Source organism: Rhinolophus ferrumequinum, chromosome 22 (genome assembly GCF_004115265.2).
Source record: "Rhinolophus ferrumequinum isolate MPI-CBG mRhiFer1 chromosome 22, mRhiFer1_v1.p, whole genome shotgun sequence".
Taxonomy (NCBI): domain Eukaryota; kingdom Metazoa; phylum Chordata; class Mammalia; order Chiroptera; family Rhinolophidae; genus Rhinolophus; species Rhinolophus ferrumequinum.
The window spans coordinates 12987630-13015157 of record NC_046305.1 but is presented as its reverse complement, the minus strand read 5'-3'; the positions used below and the strand labels follow the sequence as shown (position 1 = coordinate 13015157).

Genomic DNA, 27528 nt, shown 5'->3' with positions numbered 1-27528 from the left:
ATACTAACTATATCAACAACTAATTATACTAACTGTACTAACAATGCTAACTAAAAACTAAAAAATTAAAGGACAAATGAGAGAAAATAATAAAACAAAGAAAAATGAGAACAAAAAATTAAGGGAATTAGAGGAATGAGAAAAAAGAGAACAAAAGAATAATGGGGGGAGAGAGCAAAGAAAAATAAAAGGGAAATAATAATAAAAATAATTGAGAAAAAGAAATGAGTGAAAAGAAAAAATAAAATGGGGGAATAAAGAAGAAAACAAGCTAAAACGTCCAAGTCCAACAGGTCACCACAAAACAGCTTCCTGGGCAATAAGGACAAAATCTCAGGCGAGCCGGGGCCTTATATGCAGTTTCTGGTAATTCCATCACAATGGTGCTTTATGAGAGATCATCTTATTCAATTATTGTGTCATTGGGCTGTGATTGAATAAAACTGAATTAGAAGATTTTATGATCTTTAAATAATTGTTGGTGATACACATACACACACGCACACACCCCCCTATACCTCTGTTTTTGTGGTATCGTCCAAGGATATTTAAACTGGGGACATTTCCCTTTAGACCAACAACTAAACTCCTTTGGCTTTATCCAGAGTTTTCAGGGATATCTGATGGGGTGCTTCAACTGAGTCTGCCCTAAGTTATAATACTGTCATCTTCTGATACTCTGAGTCATTCTTGTCTATCAGTAAGGTATGTGGCATTCTTTCACAGTCTATGTTTTGGCCAGGTGTCACCTAACCATATAAATCAACTCTGAGTAATGAAGTAATAGAAGACTTAACATATTTGGTACTTAAATGTTAACTTAAAGGGTTTGACATTGTACTTGGAACCCCGTCAGATCAGGCCTTGCCCCATGTATATGTAAGTTCCTAAAATTTCAGCACATCAGATATAATACAATTAAATGCATAACTTTAGTAATTAGAGATGTAAACAGTTTTCTGTGTTTACAAATGTGGATGTGTGTCTCTTTGTGTGCATCTTTGAGAGGTTTTTGAGGAAACATTAGTATAAACCCTGCTGAGACTGAAAACCATGTATCTTGAATAATTTGCTATACTAACCATACTTGTTTTTTTGTTTGATCACTGTTATGCGTAGATAAAATCTGCAGTCTTATACTACCTTATGCCTGTTGGCATAAGAGAGTGAAGTGTCACTTATCTCCTTCCTTCCAAGATGACAGGTTAACTTTCAGTTGTTTGTATCATTTAGGAACAAGAAAATATCAATTGCAAAATTAACAGGACAACAGTTATTTTTTCTTTTTTTTCTTTTTATAAATTTTATTGGGGAATATTGGGGAACAGTGCGTTTCTCCAGGACCCATCAGCTCCAAGTCATTGTCCTTCAGTCTAGTTGTGGAGGGCGCTGCTCAGCTCCAAGTCCAGTCACTATTTTCAGTCTTAGTTGCAGGGGGCGCAGACCACCATCCCATGCGGGAATTGAACCGGCAACCTTGTTGTTCAGAGCTTGCACTCTAACCAACTGGGCCACCTGGTTGCCCCAGGACAACAATTCTTAAGTTGCAAATTTGTTATGTTATTTTTATAGGTAAATGCAAAATGCTCTGAAATTTTGGAAAATTTAGAATATACTTCTATTGAAATAACACTTTTAAGAAATGGGTTTATTTTAACAAAAACAAAATAGAATAATTAAGTATTTTAACCCATCTCCACACAGTAGCATTTGGTTTAAATGCCGTTTCAATCATATGCTTTAAAAATCAATTCAAGTTAACTTTATATGTTCTTTTAAAATATGTTTTATAGTGAGCACAAGCAAAGTAGCCTTTTAATGCCTGGATATGATAAGATGTGGATATCACATTTGTTTGTATGAAAATGGTAAAAGCTGTGTTTCTGAGGTTTGTAGGCCTTTTTTTAGAAAAAAAAAATTTCTATATGCTGGAGTTCCTCCTCAGCTGTGTAAATGTAGAGTCATGGGAAGCTTGAGATCTTCTAGGTATTTGAAATGTTGTAATATATACCCTAGTTTAAGTGTGTGCTGTTTTACAAATAGTCCTTATTTCATGCACAGTCCTGTATTTACATAACTCATATCATTGCTATTCTAAGTAGTGCTTTTGCAGTCAAACATCTGAAAGGTGATTGACTTTTTTCCCGTAGCTGTCTAATTTATAAGGAAACATAAAATGAAAAGACTAGACCAAGATGATTTTGGTGCATGGTTATAATCTTAATATCAGAATAGAGAATAAAGACTACGTCTGCTCAAAATAGACTGTTAACTAACTGATTAATTTGAATTTCATATCATAAGTTCTTTTCATTGTTTATCTTGTGTTTTTTGCATTTAATTTGTAGGTTAGGTAACTTTGATTTTATGTCTTTTGAGAAATTTATGATCAGGTACTTTATTTATGACATTGTAACCTCAGCTTAGGCAATTGATTGAAATATAGTATAGGGAAATTTAGTATGTATTCTTTTTTAAAGCTGAAATTGGGAATATGAGCCAACACTGCACATGTGGAGTTTTGAAGCAAGATGGGAAGGAATGGAAGGTTAATTTCTTTATACTTCTATTGGATTTTTTGTTATTTAAATCTTATTTACAATATATGATATGATTTGCTTTTGGAAATTGGTAGTGTATTGTCATGTTTTAAAGTTGTGAAAGAAGATTATGATTTATTGAGATGATATATGTTGAAAAGAGTTTGTAAACTGTCGAGTGTAATGCAAATATAAATTATTTTTATTATTATACCAACTATAATATTTAACAGAAGCAAGAATTTTATTAATATGCTACGAAAAAGATAAATGGGATGCGACGCTAGTGTTGGTGGGGAAGCTGGTGAGTGATCACATAGCACGTGTAGGCCACGTGGGAAAATGACTGGGTGGAAATTATAGAAAAATTATTCAGAGGGAAAATTTAATACATTTCATTTTTGTGGCTGCTAACCCCGAATCATATACAACTTATTTAGTTAGTCTAAGGCATAGTCTTTTAAGTTAAAGAGGTGGAAAATACAGTTTTTCTCCATCTATATCGAATCTCTCAGCTGTATGAATTAGATTTTGTTAACCAAATTGAAAATAAATATGTTCACTTAAAAAAATATGTTACAAAGGTTTGAGTTTAAAGCGCTGTTGGAATACTCCATGGTTTGCAGTGTCACTCTAGAGGATCCCTCTTCTGGAGGCAGTGCAGTGTTATTCACATTACAGTGCGCGTGAGTTAGGACCTCCAGCTGTTTGACACAGTTTCCAATTTGAGACCAAAAATAGTATTAACTTGACAGCTTTCCAGTCAAAGCTACTACTGTATGTTTGTTGGTCTTTCAGTTTTTAGAGTATGGCAAAGATGAAAGGAAGAGAGAGCGGGGTGATGGATTGACGCTTGGATGCAATGCAGAAATCAAATTTTAAAAAAATGATCAGGGTAGTTCTTGAAAAGAAAAAAGCATAAGACGAAAAAGATGTTACCACAAATTTGGGTCTGAATTTCTTGGTGCCTGTCCTTGTGCGGGAAAAGGTTCTATATTGGAAATGGTTATCTTATGGTAAAATAAAATTTGAACTGGACACTGGCAGTGAAGCTTGAATGGCTTAGAAGCAGTGATGGCAAGCAGAGGGCATTGTTCTAACTGATACTGAAGCATTCTGGCCAGAGCTCAAGGACACAGGAAACTGGATGACAATGTAAACTTTTCTTATATGCCGGAGTTCCCCTAACAGTGTGAAACATAATTATGGAACCTGAGGATAAGGAAGTTGTCATGTTCTTGCCTTGTCCTTTTCTGTTATAGCTTTGGGCAGAATGACCAGTGATGATTTTATGATGCTGTATTTAAGCTGATAGCCTTAAGTATCTGGTTTTTATAGGTAACTTGGAGTGATTTTAGGAAATAGGGCAGAACTGAGAGTAACAGAATCCTGTAATTTAATTATAGACTCCTAATGGAAGGGTGAGAAATTACAACTGAAATTTATAAGAATAAGCCCTCCCCAGAAGAAACACAAATGCCAATAAATAGTGAAAGATGCTCGAGTTCACTAATAATCAAGAAATGTAGATATAATAGTGTATACTGCTTTTCATCTGATGGATTGAATTAGAAGGCCTGTTGGCAGAGCATGAGGGAATCACCGGCATGCACTTTTAGTGGAGTGTAAATTGGCAGCAATCTTCTAGGATATGGTTTCTTTGCCTCCTAAAACCACCTGTCCACTTACCTTCCTTTGCTGTGAGGAGCAGCTGCAGCAGGACCTCCTACTGGACCAGACTCACGGGAGCTTTGACTCCTATTCCTCCCGGACTCAGGTGATGGGGCAGGGTTTGTGTGGCCGAAGCTTTATCCCCAGCAGCTGCATGGTGGGGTTAGCTAGCAGGCCCCGAAGTTCAGAGTGCAAACTGACCAAGGAGAGACAGGAGATGGGAAGGAACTGGCAGTTAAATTGCTTTGCTTTCCTTGCCTTTCTTGCTTTTCTTCTTGTCAGTTTTGAGACATAGTAGTTCGTTTAGCCTGACCGGAAGACATCCGGTGTGAAGCCAACTCAGTAACTGCCATCTTTTATTTGCTTTTCCTCCTTACCTGCCTTACCTCCCTTTCCCTCTCATGCTTCATATCCTGGGATTTCATCCCCTAAGACTTCCTGAGCTTCCGAGCTTTTCCTCAGATTCTGTTCTTTGGGGAATACCGGCTAAGAAACTAACAATCCCACTTCTGAGACACTACTCCATGAACACATTTGCAAGTTCTAGAAGATACACGTATGTGGATATACATTGTAGCATTGTTTGCCTTCCTGAAAAGTTGGAAACACTCTAAATGGTCATCAATAGGGAAATGGTTAAATAATGATAAATAATGGAATACTACCCAGCAATAAAAAGAATGGTATAGAAAGTTATCCATGATATATTATGTGAGATTCAGTGCAGGTCAGTATGTTTAGTTTGATCCCATTTGAAGAAATTAAGCTACCAGGCAAATTGAGTGTGTTTGTACCTGTATGTGATGTTCAAAATTTTCCTGTGGGTAAATCTGTAACTACAAATCATGAGCCAGAGTCACTTCATAGTAAAGGTTGGAAACAATATATGAGAATATTATTCCATAGGACTTGGAGGAAAAAGGAATATAGCTTTAACATCTATGTAGCTTATACTTTTCCTTCAGTAGTCTTTATCTACTGACATTATAATTGACTGAATACTTGTTTCTTCCCACCTGTAAACTTTCAGCTCCGAGAGGTTAAGAAAACATACCTGTCTAAATCACCATTGTACTCCCAGTTAGGAGGCAATAGCTATAGTTGAAATAATGAATAAATGAGAAATAATACATATATACAGTGAAGTATGACATTATTTCCTAGGTGATTTGTAGAACTGTAGCTACTGAGCTTTTTGTACCTATCTTATGATGTTGCTAAAAATGTTTTAAAGCTATATAAGTAAAACCAACATTCTCAATTCATTTAATTAAACAATTCCATTGTATATGTTCTTACCATTTAATAAAGCAAGATGGTGAACCACCATTCTGTTTCCACATTATGCAGCCTAATTACAAACTCAGGGTCAGGCCTATACTGGGAGGCAGCTGACCAATAAATCACTATTACAAATGATAGGCCCCAAAGGAGTGTTTACTGGTTACTTTAGCCAACTTATAAATGAGTAGCTTCAGACCACCAGTAATTAGACAGGGGCTGGAGTAAAGAATCCCTGTAAAATGAGTGGTAAGGTGCTTGGTATTAGAGAGCTCTTGCCTCCTTTATGTTGATTCTGACTCTACGTTATCACTGACACTCTCTGTGTAGGTGTCCAGCTTTCATTTTTCAGTGGTAAAAGCTAAATACTCTTGATTATAACTACTGGGAAATTAAAATAAGTCACTTAGAAGCAGCAAATTTTCTGGACCAATTAGAAAGTATTTCTTACGCTTTCGGCATCCACGGTCTGTTATTTTTGTGCATAGGCAAACTACTAATTAAAGATACATTTTAATGAAGATTCATCATTATTGTTTTAATAATAAAACAAAGTATGTTGTTTAAAATTTAAATACACCCAATAATATGTCATTAATTTCTTTTTCCAAGTCAAGAAAAGGTGCCAGTCTCTTGTTGAGTGAGCATTATAATCAAACTATGAAACCACTTACAGATCATTTGATAGATTGCCAGGGACCACCAAAAGCCTGTGAACTTAAATTTTTGATTTAGAATATTAAAAATGCTGTCTACATTAATCCAAATTAGATAGTAGAACTAGTATTTACAGCTAGACTTATTTAAAAAGATACTAAGGATAATTAGTTTGATGTACTTGATATTTTTCTTACTGTAAAAAGGAGGATGATGCCTCCTATTTGAAATATTTGAAAATGGTAAAATGTAAAGACATGGTTTAAACTGTGTATTGATCATTGTTTCACTTTAATTATTTCTTTTTATTCCTTATGTTAATAGTTTATTTCCCTTCTAAATGGTTTTAAATGTTCTTCCCAATCATGAGATTCTGTAATTCAGTGAATGTTAGGGTAACATACAAAATATTAAATCCCTGTACTTTGCATTGTACTACTACGATATGGCTACTGAGTTACAAAGAAAGATATAATATGCTCTTTTATTTGTTCATTGTCTTATTTTTCATTCAATTAACTTTCCTGGCATTAGCGCTAGATTTGAAGATACAAAAGTAAATAAAATGTAATCCTTTCAGAAAGATCACAATCTAGTGAAAGAGAAAAAAAAACCATTTAAATTGATCATTGTGGCGGGATGTGAAGAATACTAATAGCATTGTGAACAAAGGGCTTTGGAGTCACAGGAAGGACTGACTCTCTGTGCGGTGACCACTGGAAAGCCCGGAGGTAACCTTTAGGTTGGGTCTTGTGGTTTGAGTAGGTTTCGTAGTGGAAGAGGATAAAACAGCATTTTGGGTAGAGGCAGCAGGTGCAAAGGATAGAGTAGCATACTCAGAAAATGGAGAAAAGTTTATTACTGTGTTTGAGTCATTGGGTAGGTAGATTAGGGCTAGATTGTTATTTTAGCAGCATTGTGAAGTTCTGTGTAGAGTGAAGAAAATTACAGGGCAATATGTAGGTCTAATATCCATAAAAAAAATTGTTAAAATTTTTTTTGAATTCTGAATGTGATATGTTAGTAACATTCTAATGTACCCGCTCATAACAAGGTATTTAAAAATGTATTGTTGGGGACGGCCGGTGAGCTCAGTTGTTTAGAGCATGGTGCTCATAATACCAGGGTTGCTGGTTCCATCCCTGCATGGGCCAGTGTGAGCTGTGACCTCCACAACTAGATTGAAATAACTACTTGACTTGGAGTTGGTGGGTCCTGGAAAAACACACTTAAAATAAATAAAAGTTAAAAAAAATGTATTGTTAAATAATCATAAAATATGTAAAATGTTCTTCTCTTCTCATGGATTTTAGTATGCTTATACTTGTCAAGATGTAAAAATAGAAACAATTCTGTCAAGGATGTTTTCTCTTTTAAACTTGTAATTTTAACAGTGTTATTTTTGTTTTACCTGTGTCTGAAGGATTCTTTTGTAACCCTTTCGTATCCAGTACAGTCTATTGCCTCACCTTTATGGTGAAAGTTTCTTTTAACTCAAAATAGCATGGGTATTTTGAAAATAAATGACTCCAAATTTATTAATTGTTATGGAGGTTACAACCTCATTGCAAAAGACTGCTTCCAAATTACATGTGTAGTAAATATTTTTGTAGAAACATAGTCATAATTAGTCCCAAGAAATCCCTCTTGAATATGCTATATTTACATTTCAATTTTATGTTGTTGATCTAAAATTGAATATAATTAGAATAAATAACACGCTAATGGCTTCATTTTACATTTTGATTCAAAGCTTACTAAATTAAATGTTTATCCCCAAAATAACATCTTGAGGAAACATACGCAGTTTACCAGATTAAGTGTTTTCTTGAAACCATGTGTGTTTGATTTTTCCGTTTGTAAAATTTGAGAATGTTGTATAAATACAACTAGATGCGTAACAGTCTTTTCCTTGTACAACAATCCCTCGTTTAATAGAATTTTGAATAAGAGGAATTTATGATTTAATAACAAATTGACTTAAATTTTTCCTCTTCCTCATGGAACTTGAGGATCTTGGCATTGCACATATATTACCAGATGAGGTTCCAAAGTCCTCTTTCTGTGTGTGTTATAGTTAAACTAAAATGAATGCGTAGAACACTTTTTTACATGTACTAACAGCCATTAGTGAGATCCCTAGTCCCGAGCAAACAGACATTTATATTGGGAATAGAATAGACACAGAGGACCGGTCTTCTCATCATCAGGATACTCATTAGCTGTTCATCAGCTGTGAGTCTTGGCGAATTTGAGCTGAGTCTCCTCAGCTAAGCTACTGTGTTTCCCCGAAAATAAGACCTAGCTGGACCATCAGCTCTAATGCGTCTTTTGGAGCAAAAATTATTATAAGACCCAGTATTTTATATTATATTATATTATATTATACCCGGTGTTATGATGTTATGTTATGTTATGTTATGTTATGTTATGTTATGTTATGTTATGTTGTTATGTTATGTTATGTTGTTATGTTATGTTATACCCGGTCTTATATTATGTTAAAATAAGACCGGGTCTTATATTAATTTTTGCTCCAAAAGACGCATTAGAGATGATAGTCCGGCTAGGTCTTATTTTCGGGGAAACACGGTAGGATTGAACATTTCAGTCTCTGGCTATTTAAGATGGACTGGAGGCAAATTACAAAAATATTAGAGAATCTCTTGGATAACTAGACTATTCTAAACCCTCCGTTACCCTATCAGGTTTCCCAATGAGCTTGTCACTTTCAGTATCTTAATGTTAGGAATCATTTTAGGGTTTTATAATAGCAATTGTTTTAGTGCTATTTTACTACTGAGATTCTGAAAAATATTGTTACTTTTACTAGAACATGTGAAACTGTGTTTTAAAATTTGGTATATTCTAAGTGTGACTGTGCTATGTGTGGAGAATAGTTTTATACTGGAACATATGTTCCTCTTGATAATGAAGGTTAACAGGAAAATGACAAAAATGAATTTTATGCTAAATTTAGGAACGATTAACTCCGATCTAAGTGTTTAAGTCCTCTGTAAACCTGTGTCTCCATCCCCAGTGTTGTGTAACCTGACTTATCTCTAACTTTACCTGCTGTACTTACTTACGCTAGGTACTTGACTCCCAGCTGACACGCCTCGTTGTCCCTCAAATACCTTTATTTCCTCATGCTGTTTCCCGAAATGCCTTTATTTTACTGCTCCTACCTTTTTTTTCAGCCCTGATCAATTCCTGTTCACTCCATGAAGCCTCAATTCCACACTAATTCCCTCCTTTCTGTAAATCTATCACATTTATTGTTTACAGAGTACATTTTAATATTTGATCTTATTTGTCTTACATTGTTTCTTATCTGTTTTATATAACAACATCCTAAATCTCTGGTAATACTAAATGTCTTGATAGTAGTACCTTGATTAATGTACCTTTCAGTGATAAGCTCAGTGTTTTGAGAGTAAGTGCTTAAAAGTACTATATTGAATTGAGTTGAACTGAAAAAAGTTAGTGATATTTGTTAATATAAATTATGCCTAATAATGTGGCATTTAAGCTCTTTGAATGTGGTTCTAACAATTATGTACATTTTTCATTGTCTTTTTGAAAACATTCCAGTTGCTGAGTCACACTTATTCACTGATGGGCTATTTTGGGCCATGTTGGAGAGATATGTTAAACTAGGATGTATATTATCAACACTGATAAAAACTTAGTGCTTGTATTACAGCAGACTTTTATGGAATAATACATTTAGTGTTTGTGTATGTCTGTATGTCTTTACATTTTATTGTATGAAAGTTCTCATCTGTTTCTTCAATTAATTTTGCCTCCTTCAAAAGAAGCTACTCATTCTGATTTATCTTAGCCTCTCCCTCTCCTTAAATGATTATAATTTTTCTCTGACTGCTGGTTGTAGGTTTCCTTAGCCCTGATCTGATTATGGAGGTCTTTTGAGACTGACAGGCAAAGGCAGATGTAATTTTTTTCCCCTAGTCTAGTGGGCCAGTGAGCTAGTAACCTCTGATCTCTCACTGAGATAAAGTGAGATGGAGTAGGAGAATCCTTTCTTTTCTTAGGACTCTGCAGGTGAATGCTGAGAAAAGGTAGTCCCCTCTTGAACAGTGATTTTGGGGAACCTACCAGGATGGTTTAGGATTGACAGAGTAGCAGGATTTACCATGTATAGGACTTGCATGTAGCAGGTGGGACCCCTCTCTGCTTGCTAAGGGAATCTGTCTTCATCAGTGGTTAGGTCCCTGAAGGTTCAAGTTTTACTGTCAGGGTAAATTTCTATCCCAGACTGTGGCCCCTGCATCCTTTCACTTTAGGTGCACCCATGATTTCTTCCAGGCTTGTTTCAGTTGTTGAGTTGCTCCAGTATGCTATATGGAGGGAGCGGGAGCCAAGGATCTGTGTCTAGTTTCCCATCTTCCTATTGTTTTTAAGATAAGCTTGCTGTTTATGCTGTCTTTCTGATATTTCCAGAGTTTTCAGGTTTCCAAGGTTTCTATGTAATATAACTTCCAACTACTCAGTAAACTTCTGTTATAGTGTGCTGTTATGACAGCTAATTTATTTGAACTTTTGCTCAGTAAAAATCAACATTTAGTCGTGCAGATGGTCCCCTACTTATGATTTTTTTACTTGGTGATGGTGCAAAAGTGATACACATTCAGTACAAAACTGTACTTCGAATTTTGAACTTTTACCTTTTCTTGGGCTAGTCGGTACAATGCTGTCTCATGATGCTGGACAGCAAGCAGCAGCTCCCAGTCGGCTTCAACATCATGAGGGTAAACAGCCGACACTCTACAGTATACTGTGTTGCCAGCGTGTATTGGATATTGTGCTTGATGTTTTTGCATCTCATCTGTGTGCCCTGCTACTGATGAGAAGATGGGTAAGGCAATGACTCTTGAGATGAAACTCAAGATAATTGCCCAACTGTAGGCTAATGTAAGTGTTCTGAGCACATTTAAGGTAGGCTAGGCTAAGCTATGATATTTGGTAGGTTAGGTGTATTAAATGTAGTTTTGACTTATGATGATTTCAACTTGCAATGGGTTTATTAAGACATAACCCCATCATAAATCAAGGAGCATCTGTATTCATTGTGTGACTTTCTCTGATGTTCTTCATACTTAATTGAAAGGTGTAGGTGAAAATTCCTTTTAGTATTACGTATTAGCTGTTCCTATTTCGTGTATTACCAGTCTGTCACCAAAGGAATGTGCTGCATGCCTAAACCAGCATGTTCACACATCCCTGGACCAACTGCATCCAAGGTGACGTTTGTCATGAATTCCCTTCGAGCTGACCCTCAACAGTAACAGAAAACACCAGAGTAATTACTGCACACACATTAATGGTCTTCTGATCCAACCTGGCATGTAATTGCAGCTGTCAAAGACAATTACTGTCTGCCCGAATTCCTTACCCTGGGAGCAGTCGTGTGTGTCATGTCTTGATATACAGTTAGAAAATGAGAAGAGAGTTTTTGAAACTTTTTGAAGGTTTTGCTTATACACTTCTCTTCTTTGAAAATTTAAAACTGTAAAATTACCATTGCCTTTTTCATCTTTTGGAAAACTGACCTGACTAAATCTAACAGTAATAAGAGAAAAATAACAAAAAAGGATTTGAGCGTTCATTGATTGTAATAATGTTTCTGAAGAATTAATTATGATTACATTTCCTTTATGGGTTAGTACCACATTGGCCCCAGTTCAGGTAATTCTAAGCTGGTGTTAACTTTTTTAAAAGTTTGTATGCTGGTTAAATCCAATCTAGAATTAATTCGAATGTGTAGTGATAGGACAGGATCATGATCTAGTGGTTCTAGATGGGAGATTGCTTATTATCGTAATGCCTCCTCAACTCCAGATCTGGGGAATGAACTTCTATTCCACATGGGTGACTTTTTCAACAAACCAAACATATTCTTTTAAATAGGTAAACATTTTTATTTTTAGCGAAACACTCTTTTTCACGTGATCGTAAGTTTCCTAGGTTCTTTAAACACAGGTTACTAAACACATTTTATCATGTTCCTCGCCTCCCAGTAGTATCATTATGTTTCCTAATCATTGTGATAATTAATGTGATGAGCTTCGAGGCCATCCCTCATCTACTATCTATCAACTTTATGCTCTTTTGGGTGTTTTTGTGGGTTTTTTTCATTAATTGAGACACACCATAATTCACACACAAAAACAATTCACCCATTTGAAGTGTTCAATTCAGTGGTTTTTAGCATATTCATAAAGTTGTACAACCAGCAGCACAATCAATTTTAGAACATTTTCATTGCCTCAGAAAGACGCTCCATACCCTTTAGCTGTCAGTTTCAATCTGTCCCTTTCCCCCAGCCCTAAGCAACCACGAATCTTTATAGCTCTATATATTTGCCTATTCTGGACATTTCAAATGAACAGAGTCATATTAGATATGGGCTTTGTGACTGGCTTCTTTCATTCAGCATAGTTCAGCATGGAAGAACAAAGATTGTTCCAAGTTGTAACATGAATAAGTACTTCATTTCGTTTTATGGCCAAATAATATGATGTATGGATGTACCGCATTTTTTTGATCCATTCATCTGTTGAAGGATATTTGTGTTTCCACCTTTTGGCTATTATGAATAAAGCTGCTAAGAACATATGTGTACAGTTTTTTGTCTGGACATATGTCTTCATTTCTCGTGGGTGTATACTATATCTAGGAGTAGAATTGCTGGGTCAAATGGTAATTCTATGTTGAACTTTTTGAGGAACTGCCAGATTATTTTACAAAGTGGCCACAACATTGCAAGCCTACCCATCTGCGGTGTATAAGGGTTCCGATTTCTCTGTATCATTTCCAACACTTGTTATTATCTGATTTTTTGACTATAGTCAGCCTAGTGGGTATGAAGTGGTATCTTATTGTGGGTTTAATTCGCATTTCCCTAATGACTAATGATGTTGAACATCTTTTTATGTACTTATTGGCCATTTGTATATGTCTTTTTTTTAACTCACATTTCTCTTCTCTTATTGTAGGACTATAATGTTATAGTTAGAAAGAATTTTAGTGTGGATGTCTATTCTAATTTTCTGTTGCCATGTTATTCCAACATAGTCTTTTAGCTTCTGTTAGAAGTGCTGGAAATAATAGTATTTGTGAAGAAGTCAGCCTAATTTTTTAACATCTCCAATTATTAGAAGCTTCTTTCTATGTTAGGCTAAAATCTATTTCATTGTTTTGTTGTTACTATTTTCTAATCTGTTCTATTTTTTGCTTTCGAGGACCATATAGAATAAGTCTAATTCTTCATCTACATAAAAATCCTTCTTTGTTTTGACATTACTTTTAAGTCTCCTCATCGTCAGTCTAGATATCTCTGATTTCTAAAATGGTTCTCCATCACTGTCAAGTCCCACCACCATCCAAATCATTCTGTGTGAACCAGTTTCGGTGTCTCAACATCTCTCTTATATCATGGCTTTTGGAATTGAACTATTTGAGGTATAGTGTGACCGCTATAGAATAAAACTTTTCTCTCATTTGAATATTATACTTCCACTGATGTAGCTTAAAATTACTTTAACATTTTTGGCAGCCACATTACAATGTTAAATTTTCTTTATCTTGCAAAAAATTTAACTCTCAAGTCTTTTTCCTTCATTCTATTTTGCAATGTCTATTCTGTACTATAAGTTCAGTACTTCATACTCACATTCAATTCATTTGATTTATCATATTATTTCAACATTAAGATATACTTTTGGATCATGAGTGTGTCATCGAGTGTATGAACTGTTTTATTGACCCTGTCACTAGGAAATTTGATTAACATGCTTTTTTGAATCAACTATTGATAAAGGTGATACATAGGATAGGGTCAGAGACTGACATTGCCCCTAGAAACTGAACTGGATAACAGTTGATTTCCACTTGTGGATTTGCTATGGCATTAGTTAATATCCTCCTGTGTACTTAAAAATGAAAATATTAATTCATATGATGTTTGATTTAATTACTTGAATTCTGCTTATAATTGACCCTTAAACAACAGAGAGGTTAAGGGTGCTCACCCCCTTGCTCAGCTGAAAATGCGCACATAACTTTTGCCCCCCCCAAACTTTACTAATAGCCTCCAATTGACTGGAAGGCCTTACTGATACCATAGATAGTTGATAAACACGTATTTTGCATATTACACATATACTGTATTCTCACAGTAAAGTAAGCTGCATATAAGTGGACCCCCATAGTTCAAACCCATATTGTTCAAGGTTCAACTGTGTATTAAACATACTACTTTTGTTGGGATTATTTCAACCAAATTTTGAGCTGTGAATCAAGAAATGTGATTTGCTATAGGTCAATGATATGTTGCTCCATTCTATATTCAAGTGGCTTGTTTGTGAATCTGGTTGATAAAATTTAGGTCATGGGCTTTCATATCCTAGCTGCAGGGGAGTCAGAGAAATGAAATTTTTGAGGATTCTACTTTGGAAAGTTGTGATTCACAATATGCAAAGTTGTTAAAATGTTGAGATAGTGTTCAAAAGACTATTGTAAGCCACACAAAAAAAAGATATTCAATTAAACTTGATTTTCGTGAAATCATCCATCCTATTAAGATAGTTGGTTGAACGGAGGCAAAAGTAATGGAAAAAAGAATGGAATGGAAATGCACCTAGTTTAGCAGTATTAATCTATTCATTTGGGTATTCCCATTCATATATTTCATGAAAAATCATTCTTGGTTATTGGAATTCTAGAAAGATGGCAGAGGTTGTAGTATAGTTTTTTATTTCTCCCAAATGCTTCCTAAAGGAATAACCAAGATAGCATTACTGGTTGATCAGAGAAAATAGGTACAAACGATCAACTGCTACAATATTTGCGTTGCATTGGCATCTGTAGGAGGAAGTGTGAGGGAGTCTGACCTGAGAATGGCAGAATCCTAAAATTGCCAACAGGTAAAGTTTAGATGGGTTTTTGTACACTTCAATTCATGTCTCAATACAAAGGTTCAATGGTAAGGTTCTCTAGAGCTGTCTGGGCTCCAGAGATTCCAAAATTAACCAACCAAAGTTCCCTTTCAGTACAAAGCCTCACACAGAGGAATCTGCTGACATTTAATCAAAACTGAGCAGGAAAAGGATAATAAAGACAAAAGGAAAAAGCAGAACAAGATATAACTAGAAAAAGAAGAACTAGATAAGAGAGGGGACTAGAGCCAAGCAATCTTGAAAGTATCCCAGGGGCAAGATTTTTAAATACTTCATGAAAACAATAGAAAAGGGAGATATAGATCCAAAAAATCTATCTTGACTGACATTTCTATATTAAAAATTCATGAACATTAATCTCATGTAAAGATGTGTAATACAAAGAATTGTGGTTGAATCCTATACAAAGTTACTGTAGTTCAGGATTGTATTTTTTCTTATAATATTAAGAAGCTGTATTAATGATAAAAATAATGAAAGTGTGCCAGTATTTTTAAACCTCTGTGTAATTTCAGATATCTAATTATTGTCTACTCATAACCCAGGTCTGTTTATCCATTGGATCTTAATGTTTTTCTGACATAATGAGATTTGGATATATTGCTTGTAACATTACAGAAATATTAGCCATTTGTTTTATTTGCTTAAAAAACAGTTCCTTCCTTATTTATTCTTACTGCATTATTACAGAAATGCCACTTTAAATATTTGAGTCTGTTGGTCTTTTATGATTTTCTCTGGAGCTTAAAATCTAAGAAAAGTTATAATTTCTGAATACATATGACAAATACTATATTCAGAATTTCCTAAAGAGGATTTAAATATTGATTATTGTTACATTTCTAGAAAGTTAGTGATAATAACCTGAAGGTAATTTTCCATGAGAGCCATTTAAAAATAACACTGAATTGAGTAAAAATGCTTCACAAAGATAAGTGCCTTAATGTATTGTACAAGGGAAGCTGGGCGTGTGTACAAGTAATAATCTTTTGTACCTTAGTTTTAAAGTACCCTAGAACCAAGACAATTGACAATAGCCAGGAAATTAAGAAGATAAATTATACATTTATTCTTAAATTCCATTATAGAGTGGTAAAAGAGCAATTTACCATTTTTTGTTTTGTTGTACAGGAGTCCTGTTGACCATATTAATTATCTGGAGAAAGTATCTCTCATATATTTTAGTGATTTAACTATTTGGTTAAAAAAAAGTGGGATTTTTTTTTTCATCTTTTAAAAATTCACATCACTTTTTAAGCTACTATGTGAATATATAGTAAAAATGTAAAAAATAGGAAGTGCCGAAATTTAGAGGTTTGGATAAAATATCTACTTGCATGTATTATTTCGTCTTTCTTTCCTTTTATCTAAAAATTATTTTCCAATAGTAATTTAAGCATTTATGTAGTATTTCTATATCATTGAAATCCTTATTAAATGTCCGTTGTTAAAATTTTAGGGAAATTTTTATTTAACCATTTGTTATTTTAAGAGAAACTAAGGTTAGATTTATGGGCTTTACCTTTTTGTGTGAAGTTGTATAAGTATTAGTGTTACAAATAGCAACCAACAATATTTTCACGATAAAGCTTTTATTAATGCTCTTAATGACAAATAATAGTTGAGATGGGATTAATATTCTTATTTTCATATGTGGAAATAAATAACTTCCTATTTGAGGAAAAAACTACAATGAATATTTTAAAAGGATTATTAGAAAAGTGTTCTTTTAAAAGTGCTTAGAACTATAGTACTAGTCTATTTACTTGATTAAATTCTGCGTAATTTATCATAGTAAATCAGCCTGAAAAAAGTTAAAATGTTTCATGTTTATTTTAATTTTAAAGTTTCGTTTTGAACTCATAAAGGACAAAAATTATTTTAATGTACACTTAAGAAACAGAATTTTAATTCAGAATATTGTAAATATGTAATAATGGTTCCTAAAGTAGTTTTGAGGAGTAGCATAGTTTATTAAAAAGAAAACAGACTTTAGATATCAGAAGATCTTAGTTTAAATCTCAATTCTGCCACTTACTATGTGGCATTGGGTACCTCACCTCTCTTCAGGTATCTAATCTGTAAAATGGAGATACAGTTCATCAAATATAAGACAGACAGTTATTTAGTTTTTAACATCTGGATGTGTCTTAAAATTGATGGTGTATGTGTTATGCTTAATTGGCTGTGTTTTTCTTTCTTAGCATTATATAAAATAATGGTGCTTTTTACAATTTGGTCATGCTAATTTAATGAAATACAGTAAAAATGCCAACTTTATAGAATTGCTTTGAAGTTGGAAATGAATAACGTATGTAAAGTGTGAAGCACATTTAAGACACTCCTTAAGTCCTAGTTTTCTTTCCTTGTTTTGTTAACGACAGAGGTATTATGTTAGATTTTTATTGTTGATTGGGTGGTTGATTTTTGACTTCGTTGTTTCATCAGGAAAATTAGAAGTTTAAAGTTTAGAGAAAGACTCATTGTTCAATATTTTAAATTTCCACCTCAAAACATCGTTTCTATATTCCTGAGACACCTTTGCTTTGGAGACATGGCCGTAATAATAATTATTACTATATCTGCTAACACTTATATAGTGTCCACTTTGTGCTGGGCACTGTTCTATTTTACATATACATATAGTTTAAATACTTTAAATACCCATATAAGATAGCTACTATTATTCCTAATTTTACAAATGAGGACTCTGAGCCTGGAAGGTTAATTTATCCAAAGTCCTACAGCTGGACCCATAAACAAACTAAGCAAACAAACCAATAAAACAGAAGCCAAAAAGGTAGCACATAAAAGCAAGAAACCCCCTCCTTGCATATCTTAGCCTGATAGCGTTTGGAATAGTTATTTTTTTCACACAGAAAAGAAAGTTTCACAAGGTTTTAAGTCTTGACCCTGCACCTGACTAATATGAAATCTGAATGCAGATGGTAAAGATTCAGCCAACAACTTACCCTTTTCCCTCTGAGTGAAGGAGCATTTCAGTGTCTCAAATAATATAGTCTGAGGCAATACAAGAATTGGCAAATTTTATCCTATTGGCTGCCAAACTGGAGTCTCTTTCTTTAACTGCTGATGCAACATAAAAATAACTTAATGGATTTTGAGTAGAGAGAAATGGAATAAACTTCTTAAACTGCTATGAGAAACATTTCATTGGAGTGGAAATCTAGAGGCTACAGTAGCCAAAGTTTACCCCTTCTTGTAGATGAACTGGATGGAGAGGAAAACTAATGCATCTTTGGCAGCTTTATTCTGAACTCAATCTGATAATGGCAGATTAGTTTTGAAATATTATTTCTGCTTAAGGTATTTTCCCCCCACCCCTGGGGGAATAAAAAAAGTTGTCACCAGCATTCTAATATGCTTTATGCAGTTGCTTCAGAAAGAGGAATTAATCGCAAGAAGAAGTATGTTCAGAATACACAGGACTCAAATAACGGAGCCATCTTTTCCCCCTAAAGATTTTTAATTACAACTATATTATGCTTTATGTACAAAGATATTAATCGTATCTTTATGAGTGGAAAAGTGAAAATAACCTAAATAGACTCTGTCAGATAATAGTTAAGTAACTTATGGTACATTACTGCATGGAATGTTGTTATCCTGGTGTCTAAATTAATGTTTGTGGGACTTCTCCTCCTGGGCATGGAGTATTAGGGATGAGATTTACCCTTTTGCCTAAAACAAGAAGAAAACCAGACATAATAGATGAAACAATAGTTTTCAGGCATAGCACTAAAAGTAGTGTAAAAGTAGGAAAGAAGGAAACAAACAAAGTGAGCTCTGCAATTGCCTCAGCTTACTTCCTGTAAGCTGGCTCCAGTGAAGGGAGGGGGCACCCAAAAGAGCCTGGTTGTCTCATCGATTTGAGCTAGAAAATGCAGGGCCGAATACTTGAGAGGATGTTCCTGCATAGGAGGGAGAGTTCCAGAGATCTGCAGAGGGGTCCCTTTGGCTGAATACTAACCTCTCTGCGTGTGAAAGGAAACGAACAGGCTGAGAAAAGAAATACAAGAAAGCCGTAAGCCGAACAATTCTTGGAGATGACATGGGACTGAGAATATTTCATTTCCTTCTAGTCATAGTGGAAAGAAAATGTAATGTATGGGGTACATGGTAGAGGCCTCAGAAGGATTTCACTTCAGTAGTGAGGCTAAATTAAGCTCTAGATTAAAGGCTTCTCTGTCCCTCCCTTAACAAAGCTTTAAAGTGAGCCTTGAAAGGATTCAAATTGTTTCCTCATAACTGAATTCACGCCAAAACAGAGTCTAACATAATTTAAAGGAACACAACAAAATCAGCCAACAAGAGTGTGAAATTTACAATGTCTGCCTTACAGTAAAAGTCTTTCAAGTATTCAAGGACAGCAGGAAAATATGGCCCATAACCAAGAGAAAAACCTGTCAATTAAAGCAGAAATAATAAAGAGGAAAATAGCTATTATATATTCTATATATTCAAGAAAGTATAGGAAAACATGAACTTAAATGGAGAAAGGGAAGCTAAAAAAGAACCAAATGGATCTTCTAGAGATGGAAGAAAATAATATCTGATACGAGAAATACACTGGATAGGATTAATAACAGATGAGACATTGCATGAGGAAAGATCAGTGAACTTGAAGATGTAGAAGTGAAGCTAATTAAAAACGAAGCAGAGCATAGGAAGACAACAAAAAATGAACAGAGCCCCAGTGAGCTATGAGAAAATATCAAGCAATGTACCATATTGGAGTCCTAGAAAGAGAGAAAATGCAAAAGAGAGAAGGCAAAAATTTAACAAATAATAGCTGAGATTTTAAACATTTGATGAAAATTTTAAACCAGAGTTTTTCAACCTTTACACCATTGACATTTGGGGGTGGGTAATTCTTTGTTGTGGAGGGCTGTCCTGTGCATTGTAGGATGTTTAGCAGCAACTCTGGTGTCTACTTACTAGATGCCAAAGGACCATCCACTTGTGAAAAGCAAAAATTGCCCGGACATTGCCAAATATCCTTGGTGGGGAATGGGAGGCAAAAAAACAATCTCCCCTAGTTGAGAATCATTGCCAGAAGGCCACAGATCCAAGAAGCTCAGTGAACCTCGAGCAGAAGAAATTGTTGAAAACCAGTGAAAAAATATCTGAAAAGTGTCCAAGGGAGGCCGGGTGGCTCAGTTGGTTAGAGCACAAGCTCTAGAACAGGGTTGCAGGTTCCATTCCCATGTGGGTCAGTGAGCTGTGCCCTCCACAACTAGACTGAAGACAATGAGCTGCCGCCAAGCTTCCAGAGGGCCTCCCGGATGGCTCAGTTTATTAGAGCGCGAGCTCTCAACACCAAGGTTGCCAGTTCAATTCCCGCGTGGGATGGCAGGCTGCACCCCCTGCAACTAAGACTGAAAACAGCGCCTGTACTTGGAGCTGAGCTGCGCCCTCCACAACTAGATTGAAGGACAATGACTTGGAGCTGATGGGCCCTGGAGAAACACACTGTTCCCCAATAAAATTAAAAAGCAAACAAACAAAAATCCAGACCAAAAACAAAAAAGGTGACAGAGGAACAAAGGTAAGAACTACAGTAGAATTCTTTTCAGAAGTCTGAAGTCAATAGGGTCAACTTCAAAAAGGAAAAAATATCAACTTATAGTATTTTACATTTAAGATAGCTTTCAAAACTGAAGGTGAAATGTACTTACCACAATAACGGGAGTTTATGAAAAAGCCGTAGGTAACATAATGATGAAAGACAGAAAGCTTTCCCCTTAAGATCAGGAATAAGACCAGGATGCCGGCTTTTACCACTGCTATTCAACGTTGTACTGTAAATTCTAGCTAGGGCAGTTAGATAAGAAAGAAATAAATAGCTTCCAAATTGGAAAGGAAGAAGTAAAACTCTCTGTTGACAGATAACTTGATCCTACCGTACATACAGAAAATCCAAAGAATCCACACACAAAAACTAAGATTAAACGAATTCAGCAAAGTTAAAAAATACAAGAGCAACGTGCAAAAATCATTTGTTTCTATACACTAGCGATAAACATCCCAAAATGGAAACTGAGTCAGTTCTCCTTCCATCATCATATATTTGGCTCCCTTTACCCTCTTCTACCTCCATCCCCCTTACCCTCTGGTAACCACTAAACTGTTGTATTAATATGTATGCAAAGGTTACCATCTTCTTTTCCCTGGCTGCCTTGAGAATTTTTCTTGTGTGTGTGTCAATTTTTGATAGTTTTAATATAATATGCCATAAAGAAGGCCTTTTAGGATTGAGATAATTAGGTGTTCTGTTTGTTTGCTTCTTGGATTCGAGGATCCAGTTCTTTCCATAGGTTTGGAAAGTTCTCGTCAACTATTTGTTTGAATAGGCTCTCTAGCCCCTTCTCCCTCTCTTCTTCTAGTATTCCCATTATTCTTATATTTCTCTTTCTGATGGAGTCAGATAGTTATTGCAGAGCTATTTCATTTCTTTTAACTCTTAAGTCTCTTCTCCCATCTGTGTCATTCCCAGATTTCTATCTTTGATATCACTAATTCTTTCCTCCATTTGGTCAGCTCTATTTCCTAAGCTCGTTGTTTTATTCTTCAACTCTTTTATTGAGTTCTCATCTCCTGAATTTCTTCTTCTTTTTTTTTAATTTCAGTGTCTTTGGTAAAGTATTTATGTTGTTCATTGATTTTATGTCTCAGTTCATTAAACTGCCTGAGTTTTCTTGCACCTTGTTGAATTTTTTCAAAAGTGTAATCTTGAACTTTTTGTCATTTAAGTCACTTAGTTCCTTGTCTTTAAGTTCATTTTCTGGACTTTAGATGTGGGCTTTTGCAGAGATTGCAGTTTAATCCTTTCAGGCAATAATAACATCCAAGTTCACTACTTCTACATTACCTGTTTGGGAAAAATTTTATTTCTAAATTTAATCTTAATCTTGTGCTTTTTGAGAATGTTGAGGGGCAGAGCCTATTGAATACTTGATTTTGGAAAGTGTTTCCTTAACAGTTTGCTTCTTTTTTCTTTTATTTTAGATCTCAACCTCCTTTCCTCTCTCCCTTCTGCCTTCTCTCCTTTCTTCTTGTCAACTAAACATATTTTATTTTTCTTTGTAGTAGAATTTGAAGTTTTACTACAGTTTAGTTTCTTTTTTTGGAACTTTAATTTTGTTAAGCTAGATACTATTTTCCTGATCACATTCTATTGTGGTATTTATATTTCCACAGTTAACAGCTAACATCATAAAATCTGGTAGGGGAATGGCTTTTAGGTGGCTCCAAGAGGCAGTAGTGGAATGACCTTACCTTGCTAGTGGGTAGTCATTCCACTGCTATGATGAGCTGAGAGTCCTCTTGCCTTTCTGATACCACCTTGAAACTGTTACTAGGGCCTTGGAAATGGTGAGTGGTCAAACCTTTAGTATTCCTTTTCAAAATAGTATTTTGTAACTGGTTTAAATACACACTGCTTTAATCTATGTCTCTTTTCCATCTTTTTTCCCCTACAGTTATCAGAGAAGAAAGGAAAAGAAGCAAATACTGGTTTTGGTGGGCCAGTTGTTAGTTCTCTTTATCATGAAGAAATCATCAGGTAATTTTCTCCTCTGGACTTTGATAAGAGGGGTATTTATATATTTATATATATGTGTGTGTGTATATGTGCATATATGTATATGTTTGTGTATCTATATATTTTTAATGCTGAAAACTTCCATTTGTGAAGCATTTTTTCTTAACATGAAACTGATTTGGTGGTATCTCTAGTAAGATAACAAATGGCAGAAAATAATTTTTTAGTTGTATAATCTTTGAAATCAATATGTTTTAATCAGTGCCAGATAGTAACCCTTTCCACCATATAAGTAGTTGGTAGAGCAAGATTTTATCTCAGATACTCTAAAGCTATGGATTTTTATTGTTAATTTTCTTCAAAATACCATCGTTTCTTTTTAAAGATTTGAATTTTTATAGTTTATTCTAGCTACAAATTAAAAATTATTTTAGAATGTAAAATGGTACACTATGGAAAATATTGTGGAGGTTCCTCAAAAAATTAAACAAAGAATTACTATGGGATCCAGCAATTCTACTTCTAGTTCTATATCCCAAAAAATGAAAGCTGAATCTCAAAGAATATTTGCAGACCCATGTTCGTAGCAGCACTATTCATAATAGCCAAGAGGTGAAAGCCACCCAAATGTCCATTGACAGATGAATGGCTAAACAAAATGTGGTATATTATAAGAGTATTGTTCAGCCTTAAAAAGAAGGAAATTTTGAAACATAGAACATGGGTGAACTGAACCTTCAAGACATTATGGTAAGTGAAATAAGCCAGTCGCAAAATGATAAATACTGTATGATTCCACATACATGAGATATCAAGAGTAGTCGAATTTAAAGAAACAGAAAGTAGAATGGTGGTTGTCAGGAGGGAGTGGGAAATGGGAGTTATTTAATGGGCATAGAGTTTTAGTTTTGCAAGATGAAAAGGATTCTGGAGAATGGTTGCACGACAATGTGAATATACTTAACACTAGTGAAATGTACATTTAGAAATGGTTAACATGGTAATTTTTATGTTATGCATTTTTTTACCACAATTTAAAGACATTTAAAGTTGTTTTGTATAGTTTAACAAAGGTCTTAAATTTTGTATGTTATGTATAAAATTTCTTGGATTTTCTTTCAGCACCGTGTTTGTGTAAATCAGGAAAAAGATTCTATCCTGCTTTAAAGTCATGTGACACACTTTTCTAAGTTTTGTTACTTTACACATAAAAACAAGAAATAGGAATCTCTGATGCTCCTACCCTTTTTGAGATATCTGAATTTTTCTTACTCATTAAAATGGTACAAATGAACTGTAATTTTCAAGTGGAAAATTGGGATTACCTAAATTTATTGAAGGGAAATATCTGTTTTAACAGAGTGAAGAGGAAATTGTACCAAAAATGTATGCTTCACTCTTACAGAAGAGTTTGTTGATATTATCCACCACATAAAGAAGTGGTGATAACTCCAAGGTAGCATTCTAGGAGGAAGGTTATTGATACCACTATGAAATCAAAACCTTTAAAAGCTCATAGTTTCCAGTTCATAACCAGTTAGTTAATACTAGGGGTCCTGTCTTGAATCTATTTGCACAGGAAGCGCACCATTTTTGCTTAGATTAAATGTTTATTTGGCGTGGGATGGGGGAAGGGTGCTGGAAAATTGAGGGGAATAAAGATACTCTTTAACACTGCTACTGGCCTGGAGTACATTTGCCACCTGACCCCTTTTAGGGTCCCTGAGAATTCTGAGGAGTCCATACAGTTTTGAGGAAACATAGTTTAGAAAGTATTTTTAGAGTTTAATTAGCCTTCCCCTCAGCTCTTATATATTCAGAAAGTGTTTGTGGGTTCTTCTTATAATTTGTGTGGTCCATCTTAAGTCTTCTAAAAAAAAATGGTGCCTTAGAACCTTAACCCTACTAGTCAGAGTTTATTCATTGTTCAATCAAGTCATTTTTCTACATGGTAAGCGGTGGGGAGGTTAGTCATTCCTTCTCTGTTTTCCCATAGTCCTTTGTTCACACTTTTTTTATAGCATTTATCATGTTATACCACATTGAAGTATATTTAAAAAACAAAAAAACTACTCTTTTCACTAAACTTTTAGTTTGTGGAGGTCCAGGATCGTATTTTATGCATCTCTGTATGCTCACTGTCTGAGGAAGTTCCCAGAACTTATGAGGATCTAGTAGAAGTGGCAGAGGTTGGGAGGTGTGCACGGCTGCTTCCCTAAGGAGCTGATGGTTTAGCAGTATTGCTCACGTAGAGTTATCCTGGTAGGCCTGTCATAAAGCAGAGAGTGCTGCTTTGGTTTTCCTGTGATTCACACATCCTCACGTCTTTTCCTAAGCAACTACAAAAATGTATAGGCTATTTTACTTTCCTAGTTAGATAAATAAATTGAGATAGTTTCTTGAGTTTGCTTTTTAAAAATCACCATACATACTTTCTAACAATATCAGTCACTTTTCTGGAAGTAATAGTGAGTGATCTTTATTTTTGTGTGCCAATTTCCTTAAGTACCCCCAGATTCTAGTATTTGTCAAAATGACATGCTGAATACAGTTTCTTTTGAAATGTCCAGTGACCTGACTGATCACACTACCTCTACAGAAGACAAAACAAAACACACGTACTCCAGGTGAAGTGAGAGTAGATATCTGGATAATTGGAATATTCCTAAGATAGAGTTAAACTATATTGGAAGAGTTAACCTACCTGCTTAAACTCCATTAAATTCCTAAAAAAGTGACTTAAATATTTAGAATTTTGATCATGAGAAACAGTAACAAAATAATATTACTTTCATAAAGTAGAGGTTTTAATTCAACTCAACACACATTTATGATGAATCTATGAAACAAAACATTTTGGATATTTGTGCTTCTCAGCTTCACCTTTGAATAGTATGTTCGCCATATTTTTGACATCTACATGTATATTTAATAAACATTATTGGTTAATCGAGTGAAATACGAACATCCGCTATAGGCAAAACTGGTTATTCTTGGCCTTATTTCATTAAGTCATCTACATATTAGTGTTCTTAAAATAATAAATAAATAAATAAATATTAGTGTTCTTATGATATGATCTAAATCTTTGTATTCTGGAAGGTATTTTAAAATATAAAACAGTAAGAAACATGAATGTGGGAGGGCCACTAAAAGCCTTTTAACTATTACAAACAGTCATCTGTTAGGACAGCAGATCAGAAATTACAGCAACTAGTCATTTTCTTATATTAGAAAATTCATTTTATAATTGAGCAGAATTCCAGCATAACAAACTAGATCACGATAAAAATTATTCTATTTTGAAATTTTGTATTATTCCAGTGAAGGAGCAGCTATTTGTTGAAGTTTATGCAATCAAATTTTGCTTATACTTTGGTGAAATAAAGTATCTGGTGTTTTATTTTTTCCAAGAGAAACTTGTGCTTTAACTGAAGCTAATTGCAGTTTCCTGGCAGAATTATGTTCAACTGAGGTGAAAGTAACAGTAGGTTTTAGAGTTTTAGAAATATTAAATGGTAAACTTAAATGAAAGGAAAAGTGTTCTTCTATAGAACCATTGTTTTTAAAAACCACATACAGATGTATTTTTAACGTCTGTTTTGGAAACTTCAGTATATAAACGTCTCATTTTCCCCCACACATTTTTAAAGATCAGGAAAACCAGTATCTTATACACCCCTTTTTACAAGGTTCGGGCACAATTGCTATGGCAGCTTTCCTGACTGATGTGCGCCGTAGGTGACAAGTTAAGGACTCATTTTAGTTTTACTGTAAAAGTTTTTAAGTTAAGGGCCACTGGGGCCAATTCTGAGCTTACCCTCTGCCTGCTTTGATTCTGACCTTTATTTCCACTCTGTCACAGAAAGTGACACTATAATGTCATAGGTGCAGATCTGTATGTTACTATTCCAGGGCCCTGACACCAGTTTCTCCTTCGGAAGCTAGTTAATTGTTCTGTAGTGTAATGGAGAGGATATAGTGTGAGGTAATTAAGTACAAAAAATTATGGAGCCAAACTTCTGGCATTCAAGTGTTGGTTCTACCACTTACTAGCTCTGTGACCTTGGACAAGTTGCTTATCTGTAAAATGGGGGTAACTTTTGCATATGGCACGTATGTGGGTATAGGAATGCATACACACAGTCATCCTAGAACAGTGTCTGGCACAAAATAAGTTACTCTGTCACTGTTAGCTTTTATTAGTATTGTTACTCCCCACAGTTGAGACCTAGGACATAAGGCAGAAACTAAAATCACACGTTAGTCTGGTTATAGAATTAGGTAGAGACTGTTGGTTTTTGCAGAAGAAAATGGAAAACAGGGAAGGGAGAGCCAGTGCTGTTAAGATCCGTGTTTGGAACTATAGAAGCAAGAGAGTAAGAAGTCTTGTAACTCACAGATAGTTAGTCTAGTGTCAAGATCCGTTGTGCTTCATTTATACTGCAGACTGGCAGATAAAGCTCTGGTTAATAAGAAAAGGGCTTTGCAAAGAGTCAATTGGTTCTGTGCTACACAGACTGACTCACTTAACAAGAAATCACTTTTGGTGATTTGTATACTTAGAAGGTTTTATCTAGCAGTTGGCACATAAATTGAGAATTAGGGCAAGAATTAAAAATACAATAAATGAAGCGTGTACATATCCATCTCATCCTACAGTACGATTTTATCGCCCCTGTTATATTTTGTAGTTTGATGCTATGTAATCTATCAGAATTTTATTAATCCCACTTACACAGGCAGCCATCTGGACCTTCTCTGAGCAAGAGCAGACCAGTATACAACTAAAATGATTGATGGGCTCTGGAATTGATTAGTTGTTCTGCGAGAC

General features: G+C 34.8%; 1 protein-coding gene across 2 annotated transcripts in view; it reads left to right on the top strand.

The window, feature by feature from the left end:
- The window catches only part of ACBD6 (acyl-CoA binding domain containing 6), a 136328-nt gene that overhangs the window by 24632 nt on the left and 84168 nt on the right, over window positions 1-27528 (top strand). For both annotated transcript variants that reach the window (XM_033094023.1, XM_033094024.1), the window contains exon 4: window positions 22633-22715. In XM_033094023.1, coding sequence (XP_032949914.1) covers window positions 22633-22715 — 83 coding nt within the window. The remainder of the gene's footprint in view (window positions 1-22632; window positions 22716-27528) is intronic.